Source organism: Etheostoma spectabile, chromosome 8 (genome assembly GCF_008692095.1).
Source record: "Etheostoma spectabile isolate EspeVRDwgs_2016 chromosome 8, UIUC_Espe_1.0, whole genome shotgun sequence".
In the NCBI taxonomy this organism is placed as follows: domain Eukaryota; kingdom Metazoa; phylum Chordata; class Actinopteri; order Perciformes; family Percidae; genus Etheostoma; species Etheostoma spectabile.
In genome coordinates, this window is record NC_045740.1 from 2,540,358 (window position 1) to 2,553,279 (window position 12,922).

The following is a 12,922-nucleotide window of genomic DNA, read 5'->3' on the forward strand; positions in this document are numbered from 1 at the left end:
TTTAAATACAATTGGCAGTGTCTCATTTTGGAATAAAGTGCTTCAGTAACATTTAAATCCCATTTTACCTTGAGAGGGAACTGCTGTGTGACTTCTGGCAGGTATGGGACTCCAGCTTTGGTCTTGTGGAGTGCAACAACTATGAAATACTCAAAGAGTTTCCTCTCCTGCAACTCCATCAGATCCCGCTCCATGGTCCGGTACCGCCCCGTCTGCCTCAGCATGGACTGGACCGACACCAGCCGCTGGCTGTGAGCTAAGGGACAGAGGACCATATGTCATGTATAAGTAGATGGTCACTGTGAGGCCACATCATCTGTGCATATTTTTGATTTTAGTTGCACGGTGGAACAATAAAATGAAAGACAACTATTAGGAAAATATTATTGATCACATGCTATTATTGTGCTTATTTGTAACAAATGAAATTACATAAATACAAAACTATTTTATACTTGAACTGCTCCGCATCCCCTATGTAGCTACTGTATGTGTAAGCATTCATTTTCTGTTCTCACCTTTTAGTTTCTCCTCTGTGTCACTTTCGGACTCACTGTTCTCATCTGTTACTAAATTAAAGAGAAGCGTGAAAAGGATAAAACAGAGTGTGAGCACAGTTCAAATAACAATCACAGGAAACTTAAAGCACATTGAATTTGCTCTCCTGTCTTTCATTCTAGCCACTACCACACAGCACCCCCCAGTCCTCTGAAACACGGGTCAGTCTCAACTGACCACAGAATGTAACTTTGCCCATAAAACTAAGTGGATACACATGATTGTTACTTTTATGGAAATGGCAGTGTCTTTCTGGTCAAAGTAGGAGTTGTAGGAAAGGTAACCCAATGGAACGTGTCTGTATTAGTATTGATGATGAACTTTGAATTCAGTGATAGTTATTTTAGTTACTGTTTTTGTGAAATTATTAGTCGTGACCAAATAAACAAATAAAATAAACATTTGACTAGAAAACACTACACATGCTAGTATAAAAACTTTAATTTTACAACAGCATCTAGAATTGACTGTGTTGCAATTTGTAATTGTCTTGCTTGGGTGTATTTTTAAACTTAGGGCTGAGCAGGCCTGAGCTACATTCATATACTCTTGATATACATGTTAGTTAGTGTGAGAGTGTATGTTAGTGTTGGTATTGCAGTAGTAGTATTTCTTTCATATTCTCTGCCAAACAAGTGTCTGTTGTTGTTTTTTTTACTGGACATCGGCAACCAAAACCCCTCTGTATCAAAAAACCTGAAGTGCCAGACAAGCATGGAATACATGTGCCAGATTGTTTTTTCTTCAAGTGGATCTGCACCTTGATCTGTTTTCCTACCAGAAACTAATCACTTATTCCTTGGCCCTTAGCCTTACTTTCCACTTTATTGAAGTATATACGCATTCAGTTGACAAATGTTAACTAACACACAAACAAACAGGTGTTGATGATGATGTCCAGAGGTGGACATCATTTTTAGTTAAACAAAAAAAAAATAAACTTCATAAAATTACCAGTTGATGTGAAGCAATTGAAAGGTAAAAACAAGTAATTTTTGTGGCCTGCCTATGAAGCCTTACCTCTCCCTGAGCTGGATTCTGTAGAATGAGACACCCTCTTCATTTGTTTCTTTCCTCTCCGCGCCTCAAAGATGCCATTGATTTTCAGCACCATCTGCAGGAGGTAAAGGGAAAGAAATGTCCGTCTTTAACTCTTTAAACTAATAAACTAAATATGGCAGGCTCCTCACAAGATCATTTCAATACAGCTTCTGGGAGGCCTTCCTCTGGCCACACTTCTCACAGGAAATATCCGTCAGAAACATTTTCCCTGCCTTACTCATCCCCAGACGGCAGCATGAGTGGACCAGCTCCGAACCTCCCTGAGCAGTACACTGGACCATAAATCACAGAAAGAGCAGCATGAGCTCTGTGAAAGGCTTCTCAGACTGCCATACCTTGGGAATTTTCCTCCGTCTGCGATTGTACGGGTCTCCAGAGAGGCAGGGGGTGTCGTCGGGGCTGCTGGGTGTGGAGGGGGGGCTAATACGTGAGGGAGAGGAGATGCCAGTGTCCCGGCTGGTCTTGCGCAGCTCCAGGAGTTTGAAGCTTCGACGTTCTGAATTTTGTCTGAAGAAGCCAGGCTTGGATGAAAGCTGCGTAGGGCAGATGTGGAAAAACAGACACATTAGAAGGAGACTTTAGCATAGACCTGTTTCCAATAAATCTACTTTGGTTTTATAGTGATGTATTGGCAATTAGGCACCTTAGTTGGTGTGTCAGGGACAGGAGATGAGGAGGCAGGTGAAACACATTTGCTTCCCAGACAACTTCTCTCCAGCTCTATATCTTCATAGGGATTTTCCTTGGATGGAGGATCTTCAGGAAAAAAACATGTTTTCTTTCAAAACTGATAAATCAATGTTACTTTGATTACAGCTTTTCACAAGCGTTCCAAAGAGCAGATAGAGTATTTTTCCATATCATTCATGTTTGTTTTGCCAGACACTAATCCAGATGTGCAGAGAGCTACCAAAGGGAGCAGTGTGCTTAACATTATCCCACTCATATTGCACAGTGATAAGATGCTTGCAATCAGCTAATGCTAAATGTGACTCTAGCCACCGGTCCTCCCCTGCAGATAAAGAGTGAGGATGTTTCATTTTCCAAAAACCTGTGCTTCTTCTCTCTGTCTCTCTGTATCTTTCCTCTGCTCTATCAATCCATCCACCAGATGTGACCTGAAGAAGTCGTAGGATAAAGAGGGACGTTCAGTTCTTTTCCCTCTGAAGAAAACAAGGGACCAGCGTACTGTTTTTCACATTGCTAGCTGACGAGAACGTCACACTAATCTCTTTGGTGTGTTTGCGTGTGCTGCCACCATGTAAGTTCTAATCAGTCATCAAGCTGTACGACTGAATACTTGTAGTGGTGACAGCTGCTTTCCTTTCAATCTGAAAACACTGTCAGGCATGTGGATTGTGTGTAGTGGATGTGAACCTGGTTTGCGCGTGGAGGTTGATGACAAGACTACAAGGACAACACAACTGCTCATCACTATCTACATCTCTGCCCTCCTGAGCTGCTTTTTGAGTAGACAGCTCTGGTGAGTTACATTACCCATGGGACACTGCTGAGTGTTTGGTGAACAATGTCTGAGCAATTTAAAGAACCATACTATTGTATGAAAGGAGGAAACTATAAAAGTATCCAAAATAAGCTGCGGCATCTCTCAAACATAATTAAAGTTAATTTTAATGTTGCAAGCAAGCAGCACTCATTATACACCAGTCTCTGGGATTAAAAACCAAAGACACACTGAAGCGATTGCCAGTAATATGCCTTGGCTCTAAGCCACTCACATGCCCCCTGCTGCACTGACAATCACAGTAACCAACCTCAGCTACAGTATGACCTCACACAACGCCACTATTGTACGTTATGAAATTAAACAGGCTCTAGGTGGGGTTGGCATAACCCTGCAGACAATAAGGTAGGAACGTAGGACAAATTTCTGTGTATCATTTTTAATAAATGTGAAGCAGCATGGCTCTAAATTAAAACCGGAGCAGAGTAAAGGCAGCATGGCCTCCTCATCAACTCTGGTCTTAAACTCTATGACACACACTGATATGAGAAATGAAACTAAAGGGTCAGGCAGTGTATGAAGGATATAGAAAATAGGACAACCTCCAGCCTACAGTTCAGTATTTAACAATGTTTTTCATTTTGTGCGAATACAATGCAAATACAAAGTTGATAATTCAACACTTGTTGGGAACTTGATTTTAAACCCATGCAGACTTGGTTAAGGAAAAATAAATGGGTGACATGTATTGATATGTATTGTTTACCTATTATGTCCTCGTAGACATTCTCTTCTGATAAAGTGCGTGTAAGGCCCAGTCTGGACTGAGCGTACCAGTCCACCCTGCAGCTTTCTGTAGATGACTGCAGCAGATCCTCAAATTCATAGGACTTCCTGGTGGACAGAACATTACACGGATTTAGGAGAATTACATGCCAAATATAAAAAAAGATAGAGCAAAGACTTTAGTGTGTACTGTTGATGCTTTTAAGAATGTTACTGATGTTACCATTTGCTAGTTACCGCATCTGTGTTTCATCACTGCCAAAGATTAAAGCCCAGTAGAATGAAGTGCACACAAGCATTCATGGTTTGCATGCGTTGCCAAATGCATGCACACATACAGTTAACAATTCAACTAACTTGCCACTTTATTGGGTACACCTTGCAATTCAATGGAACAGCCCTGCAATGAATCTTATCTTTGTAAAGCTTATCATATTCTATTGGATTGAATGAAATTGAACATGTTTTCTCCACCATACATCTTGTTGTATGATTTTAAATGCTGTCTGCCTTGTCTTATTCTGTTAGTTTGTTTTTAACTTTGACATCAACTTTCACTGGAACTGCATGTGAAAACTAGCCATTTGGTTAACTCTGTGCAGCATTTCAATGTCAACTTGTGTGCATTGCCACTGATATATAAATGGAGTTATATTAATCATCTTCTGACTGAACTTTGTATGCTTTAAAAAAGTTATTGTATGGCACTAAGCAAAGCTAAGCGTATCTAATAAACTTGCAACTTATTGTATTTGTTCACACGCACAAAAATGCACACTGAAATGGACACTAAGAGAAAGACAGCCTGACCAAACAAAGGGCTTGACACAGCACACTTGAGCAGAATGAGGCCTCCACATATGGTATGGAATGTAACAGATCCAAGCCAAGCTTCAAACAAGAATTCAGACCACTGAGAAAGTGAACAATAGATGTACTCCAATACATACTGCAGGGTTCACATTTTTTGGTTTCCTTAGAGCTCTGTTTGTTGGATTGTAACCATCTGAATTTGAGTACTACTTAGAAAACTCTTTAATATTCCAACATGTTTGCTAGAATAAGTGTTTTTAGATTTAGACTTTGAAGTACAACCATTTTTACATGTGCAAATGTCAGACAACTCATTTGTGATAGCCACTGGCCTTGCACACTCATTTTTACTGTCAAGGCTTAAATTCTTGAAAAAGCAAAGGGCCTCTTTGACATTACTCATATCACTCTGCATGTTGTTTTCCTCTCCTAGTAGAAGAGGAATGAGTTGAGTTAATGTGTACATTCCGCAGATCCAACTAATGAGCTCATTCTTTGCGATATTTAGAAACAGGATGATGTCACGGGTGGTTTTGATTTACAGCAGATGTGGCAAATGTTTTCAACCTCAGTGTTTGTTTGGCAATGGTGGGGGAAGGCTCAGAAGATACACAGAGCCATCACCACTGGTTAATTCTGATTCCACAAGCAACTTTAAATCAATATATTTTTGCTTTGGGAAAAAGAAGATTCAGCAAATGGGTGTCTACCATAGGACTGATCATCATCTATCTTCTTATTCTCTTACCTGTTGCTACTGTCCCGGGGTTTGTCAGCCCACGGTCTCCTGCAAACTCCAGGTGGTGGGCATGTAGGTAAAGGTGGAGGAGGAATGGAGGGCAAAGGAGGCAAGTTCCTCCTTCCCTTCCCTGAGCCAGGCCCTGAAGCTGGGGTAGTGGGGGGTGTGTGATGCTGGAAGGTTCTCTGAGGTTTGGGTAGAGGGTTTATAGACGGAGCACCTGGCTCACTGTATACATTTTCTGGATCCCCTTCCCTCCTCCTCCGTGACCTGCCAGGTCGAACAATGTCAAAAGTCCCAAAAATGGGCTCGTTGGCTCTCTTTTCAGTATCCTCCAGCTCCTCCTTTGAAGGAGGGCAGAAGTAATTCCCTGGAAACGCCAGTGAAGGTCTGTCAGGAACCTCCTTTGTTGCCTTCTCCAGTTTCTTAACATGAGTTAAAACACTTTTCTTGTCTTGGGGTTGTTCTGTCGGCTTGGAAATCCGAAATCCTTTCTCTAGGATCACTTCTCTGTCCTTGTTTGTTGGGCCCTCTGGAGATTTAGACCTTAAATCCCCCAGCTTTCCAACATTCTCCTTCCCTGAGTCTTGTCTGTCCCAGCTGACAAACCTCTTGCTATCTGTCCTTTGGACCTCTGAAGCTTTGGCTTCCTTTTTCCGCACCGTCTCAACTTCCTTCTGTGTTGTGCTTAGTGGACATGTCCCTGTAGAAGTTGGTGGGGCAGGCTCCTTTTTGCCCTCCCATTGTGAGATCTTATCACGTATGCTGGCCGTCTTGACTGCCGCTGGGCTCTTGTTGTTGTTCAGCTTGCCACACAGCCCGTTCTCCATGTTGGGAGTCCGTGGGTCGATGGTGGTGGTGGCTCTACTGTGAGCCAGCATGGTGTCAGGAGGACCCGGGCTGTCGCTTAGGCCGGGTAGAGGGGAGAGGGGACACTTGATGGACACAGCAGTATCCCTCCTGTCTCGGTCCCCTGGTGACACGTACACCTCTTGGCGCTGGGGCGCCACAGACGACGAAGCCTCCCCGACCTTCAAGCCACAGCACTGGAGCCTAGAAAAGAACCAAATGTAGAAAAATCAACATACACCTTTGAAATAATAGCTTAACCCTTAAAAGGGTTGCAAACAAACCGCAAGAGTCATACATTCGTACACCCAAAGATGCACGGTCAACATAAGAAAGTACCTAAATTATATTTAGAGGTAACGCAGAACAAAAGGAAAAGCATGCAAACGCATGGTACTGAACATAAAACGCTCTCATACATCGATATTAAGCTTTTAACAATAACTGCAATTATTATAAAAAAAACACCAGGAATACAAAGTAAGATCTAAAAATCTAGCTAAAGAAAAGTTGCCATACATTAATATATTACAAATCCTGACCAAACTAATGTAGTAATCTAATGCTAATGGTGCATGACATTATTCTTTATAATTGATAAGAAAATATAGGATTTCATTATCTTAAAATAAGATATTGAAGTTCTCCTAAATTGCCCATTTTGCAGTAAGCGACTGAGGTGTATTTTAAGATTGACAGGCTGTCAATCACAAGATGGACTGTGCGGAGGGAACAACAGTAAACCCAAACAAATAGACAAAACATGCAAACAGTCTTCTCTCCGTAAAGGGACAGTACTACCCACAACTGATGTATACTAAATTCAAATAAGATAAACAGAGAAAGTACATTGCACTGTTGTCAACTACAAAAATGTATAGTGCAATTATTTTTGTAAATATGTCAGTTGCTGCCTTCAGTGTACGTAGCTAACGACCATGCACCCCATAGCTCTTAAAATTTACAAGCACTTACAATTATGTCCAACTAGATTTTTTTTTTATGAGGTAAACAAGAATTCTTGTTAAAAGAGCTCAGACGTCTGTTTTGTGCCTTGGTTCTAGCTGAGAGTCATTCCTGGAAGATTACTGGGTCACGACTGTTTGAACTCTGGGTTTCGGGGTCAAAGTTTACAACACACACAGCTATATCTGGAGAGGAGATGAAAGTATACACAGAAGAGGGGAGAGGCCGAAGTGTAGACATGCATCTTTTCTTTTCGACTCCCAACCCTCAAAACTTTGTTTTGGCGCAAAGACCATTCATCATATGATTGACTTTCTAACAAACAGAGGAAACGTGGCCTTGCTGGGTGACTTCTGATGACATTGCTGAATGTGAAAACCAACAGTCATGCAATCCAGAGGAAGTCTCAGGGGGAAATTACTGTTTCAAGTTTTCTCGGAGACCCTAAAAGAAAAGAAAACCTTGATGTTGTAACTATGACTGTGAAACCAAATAATTATCTTTTAAATTGCTCTGGTTTTATTAGTTCGGCCCCTCTCCCCCTTGCCCTTTTCTTTCTCCTTTTGCGTCCATAGGCTCAAACAGCAGTTTTCATTACGCATGAAGCAACAGAGGGGAACTACTAAGTCAAATAGAAGAGCCAAGTAAAGGAAAACAGGAGTAGGCAGGGGGGTCGAGTGAAGGAGTTACAGAAAAATTGGAGCAGATGTAAGAGGAAATTAATAGTGTATTCCCCTTTATCTAAAAAAGCACTTTGTTGTGATTAAGAGACAAAGAAAGATTGAGAGAAAGATATACATACAATGGGCAGTATGGAAAGTGGCCTATAATCAACCGCAGCCAAGAAAGGGTGGAGCATATAGATGGGGGTCACTGAGGGTGGAAGGAGGGAAGGAAGTAGAAGACACAAAAGCATCTCTAAGCAGCTGAGTTAACACAGGATCTGCGGATAAGAGAAAGCGTTTTAAGAGAGACAAAACTAAATTGTTTTAATGACATTTCCTCTAATCAACAATTGACCATTCCTCAAAAGAAATGTTCTGAGCTTTTGAGCAATGGTAACTACAGTAGCATGGCAGACACTAAAAACAACAGACAGTTAAACCTTCCTCTAGACAATCCCTGTTATTGGCACAAACCAAAATCCCTTCATTATAATCTAAATAGCACTAATGAATATTGCAAGGATGACAGATGGGAATATAGAGCGTGCTCATAGAGGCATTAGACAGTGGCAGTTAGGGGGGTAGTAACAGTATCTAGAAGAGGCATTAGACAGTGGCAGTTAGGGGGGTAGTAACACTATCTAGAAGCCAGATGGCCAACAGTGCCCTGCTCTCTAGCCCTGCTGTTGTTATACTGCTAACCCTAGAGGAGCAGTTCTGAACTATGATGAATATAGGAGAAGTGCAGTTTATGCCCAAACATGTGATTGAGAATGTGTAGAGGTATAAGATGGCAGAGTAGAGTGAACTACTGTACAGATTCGCAGCTTATGTCACACCCTGCAGCAGCTGGAGGATCTACTAGTTTCAGAGGTATCTTCCCCAACTGAAAGTTAAAGGATCATCAGATCAAACATGGTTATGCTATGGCTTCACCTTCAATAAACAAGACATTGCATCACACATACTCAATTGACCCAAAAATTCTTCAATGCTCAACCTCTAACGTCATGAGCTCTGCTACAAGCATGCGTGTGGTTGGTTGTTTCTTACTGCAATGCGCTTTGGGAGTCGCAGTTTACTTAAAAAATATATATAATGCACAATTAATTTCTTTCACTGAACCAGATTTTAAATGCAGTTGTATGATTTGCACTGATAATTCTAAGGTTCACAAATGCTCAAACAGCAAATCAAGCACTTGGTCTATATATACAATGAATAGGACTGTTACTTTTACAAAGCAGCATGGAGAATCTTAACAGTAGTACTAGCAATACCAGCCAGCCAGTAGTGTAGGAATTCTACTGTCTTGACCATTGTTAATATGACAATGACAGACTAAATGGTGGCTATAAGAGCCTTGCTCAAGGAGACTTATTAAAAAATAAGCATTACCATAGTATTTGACTTATTACACTATAACAAAAAAAAATTGGCCTTTGAGGCACCTACCTGTTGACTGATTGGTAGATACAGTTGTCAGTGTTTGTACAGAGCAGCAGGGCCCTCCCACCGGTCATGGTGCTAGCAGCTGGCATCCTGCACAGTCACACGAAGAGAGACACAGTCAGTTAGTAATATATTTGGATATTGGTGTGAGTGCATGGTTTGTGGAAAACACATGTAAATTCAAAGCATATATAAGCACCTATATTACAGATTATAGTTCAGGAAGTTGCAAAGAAAAACATTTACAAATCAAACCGACACAGAGTATAAATTTAGACAGTTGAAAATATTTCAGCTTGTGTTTTTTAACCAGATAGGCTAAAACTTACTAAAAAGTCAGACATACAGACTAACAAATGACAGTTAGGTCAAAATAAGAGCTGCTTCCCTAGGACTCCCCTAGGGTGGAAACAATCTAACTAGTGTATGACTGTAAACTACCAAATAGCTCAAACCTCTCATTTCTGTGGCTGGCAAAACTCATTTTTTGAACCAAGCAGCCGAGAAGCAGACCTCACAGGTAGCATGCATCCCCCAAAACTGGCAAAACCCTACTTGATTAGTATTAGGTTCCAGTACATATGCAGCATTATGGAAGATTTACGGAATGTAATTAAAACTCCACAATGTCATACAATTGAGCTCAATTAGGAAAACACCACTAGCAATTGGAAGCCAGAGAAGGGCACTGAGTTCAACTTGTATCATTCAGTGTCTTGACTTTTTGCACTTGCCAGAACAGATTGCTGGAGTATTTTCAAGGCAAGTACTGTGCACAAATTTTGTTTTTGCACTTCAGTTCCTCTCCGCAAACTTTCCTTTCATACCACAAAATGACTTTCTTAATGTACTGTGTGTCTTCCAGCGCTTTACATTTCCCCCTGTATTTATTTATCTTATTATGGAAGTTATGCCAAGGCGACTGTGAGGCAAAGACATTATTACTTGGTCAGAGTATAATAAAACCAGATCCACTTGGAGCCATATGTAACCCCACTGGTGAAGAGTGGGCATAGAGCAGAAGGGCCTAGCATCTGTCTGGCACAGATGTGGTTAACATAAGAGAGGGGGAAGGTCAGGGCTAACTCCTGTTGGCAGGTATTCACACATTTGCTCTTAAGTAAATTCACAGAGACACTATACATGCTTTGCCACCCAGCTGCAAACCCACACACAAAACCTCATATAAAAATACACCTACATAGATCTGCACAACCGGCCAAACAATCCATATTCAGAACCAACTTATGGATGTGATGTGTGACTTCAACTAGATGTACTGGGATACTTTAGAGTATCAGTAGGCACTGCCTGTGCTCAGAAAATGAACTTGCATTAGCTAACCCTGACACTTCTTTCCCTTGCCCCCTGGCTTTGTACGGAATGTGAGCCTAATTCAGCTAAATTCCACAAATTGTAGTCCAAATTGTCAGTCAGAAAAAAGTCACAATGTCGGTATTACATAAACTATTGCAGTGAAATAGCTGAACTCTTCCCTGAGTTAACAACATAATTGGCCCTCTGGGTCCAGTGTTTTGTAAAGATTCTGGGGCTTTTCCTTTCTTCTTTTCCATGAAATGAAAAAAATTAAAGAGAAAATGGACATTATTGAAAGTAAAATAAAAGTAACAGCTCAATAGCCCTCCATTGCTTTGTCTTTAGCCCCCCATCAGCCCGAGGCCTAGCCCCTCCAGGGAGAGGAGGAGGGTTTGCGTCAGCCATTCACCGGCCTCAAGGCCCAAATTATTTTCAGCTGTGATCCGAGCAGAGGTCACATGTTTGAGGGGAAACATCAACCATTTTTTTTCCCTTCCTTCCCCTCCTGATTCTTTTCTCCTTCCTAAAACCCACACAGACATGGAAAACAGAAACCCTGCATGAAAAAGGGAGTGGGTATGGGGGACTATAAAGAATGTATAGAGCCTAGTAGTTTCACAGTTTAATTTTTCTCTAGGTTGGGGAGGGTGTTGAATATCACAGGGGGAGAGGAAAGATGGGAGATATGAAGAGAGGGAGCAAATTGAAGAGGAGAGTGGGGTTGGAGAGACAGGGGTTGTCAAAACTAAAGAGGAAAGTGGATATTGCAAAGAATAATATAAGTATACTGTTGCCCTGTGAAAACAGAGTAGGCTTTTAGGCTGTCCCCTTTCATTGTTTGGAGCCCCAAGGCCAAACCAGAAAGTGCTGTTCGGTGGAGATTTTTTTCTCTGTGGAGCAAAGGTAATTTGGTATTTTCACACAATTCTGACTTACTGGGTTTGAACAAATCTCGAACTCGACTTATACTTGCAAGACAGTGCTTCTGAGCACTTGCCTGAAACTGACAAGCAGTAGTGTCTTTGCATCTCGTAAAAGAAGTAAATTTGACAGTATTGTTAGTTTTACAGCGTTCGGTTACTGAGGAAACTCTTTTTGAGAGTAGGGGAAGCTTTTGTCTCCTACAACTACTGGCAACTATTGTTAACCCTGACCCTCAGAGCAAGATGGCCACCATAACAATGCAGAGTCTGAGGGAAGCCATCTGTTGAGGCCAATAAAAACATCAGAGGAAACCTCCCCCTTCAGCCTTAGCCCTGTGAGGTGTGTCAGGCAGTGGACACTGTGACAGAGGAAGTGGAAGTAGTGTTGTTCAGCAGCTAGGTGGATGAGTGTTGGGTGGAGAAGTTGTCTCTTCCTCATGACCCTTCAGATTAAAAACATTACACCAATATATTCCAACATGTAATTCTAATTTCACTCCTAAAAGCCATTTGAGTCTGGGCAATAATGATGTCAGATATACATATCTAGGGACCCCATACTCTTTTCCAATTGGCTGAGAGACCAAGGGTTCCCCAGACGTCAGGTCTGCAGTTAGACCCTTCTCCACAGAACAGGTCCACTCTACACATTTGGCACCCTGAGTATACTAAATACTATTTTACCATGGTGTGGTCATAGAGTTGTTAATGGATCCATTGGCACACTTGTGTAGAGTATGTTAGCAAGCACACAGTTTACTCAGCGGCACATACATGCAGGCCTTTCATCAAAGACACCTGGCCTAATTGTTTTTTGTTATAATGAACTCACACAATGTTAGATTCACAGAGGGAGTTAGAGAATCAGCCTGGACTCTGGGCACGCACGCACGCACGAACGCACGCAGAGGATCCTCAGTAACACTGTGTTCCTGCTGTAACAGCTCTGTTATCAGGATTGTGTGAATCCTATTGTCAGTGCTATACTGTAAAATGTTATTTTTCACAGTGCAATGCGAGTGATCTTCCGAGTCTGCCTTTTCAGTTTGTATCTGTGTTGTTGAGTCCTTTGTGCTAGTTATCTTGAAGTGTTAACTCTTGGTGATAACCAAGTTTTCTGTTGGAGTTGAATTAGCTTTATCACACTGTACGCAGGTGATGCTGTCAGTGTTTCATAGCTAGCTTTATCAGGCCTCTGAGTTGTTGTCAGTGAGCTGTTGGCTGGCTGCTGCTATACTGCTCGGGAGGCCTGCCTGCCTCTCAGCAACAGCTGCTTCTCATAAAGATTTCATCCACCCCTCTATGTCCCTACATCCCTCTGTCCTGC

General features: G+C 41.7%; 1 protein-coding gene across 1 annotated transcript in view; it reads right to left on the bottom strand.

The window, feature by feature from the left end:
- Positions 1 to 12,922, bottom strand: part of si:dkey-82f1.1 (DENN domain-containing protein 2A) — a 37,068-nt gene that overhangs the window by 12,206 nt on the left and 11,940 nt on the right. The window contains exons 2-9 of the mRNA XM_032522269.1: positions 9,359 to 9,445; positions 5,433 to 6,476; positions 3,852 to 3,979; positions 2,264 to 2,376; positions 1,956 to 2,153; positions 1,579 to 1,672; positions 519 to 569; positions 69 to 256 (exon numbers count right to left, since the gene is read on the bottom strand). Of these exons, the coding sequence (XP_032378160.1) occupies positions 69 to 256; positions 519 to 569; positions 1,579 to 1,672; positions 1,956 to 2,153; positions 2,264 to 2,376; positions 3,852 to 3,979; positions 5,433 to 6,476; positions 9,359 to 9,444 (1,902 nt within the window). The 5' untranslated portion in view covers position 9,445. The remainder of the gene's footprint in view (positions 1 to 68; positions 257 to 518; positions 570 to 1,578; positions 1,673 to 1,955; positions 2,154 to 2,263; positions 2,377 to 3,851; positions 3,980 to 5,432; positions 6,477 to 9,358; positions 9,446 to 12,922) is intronic.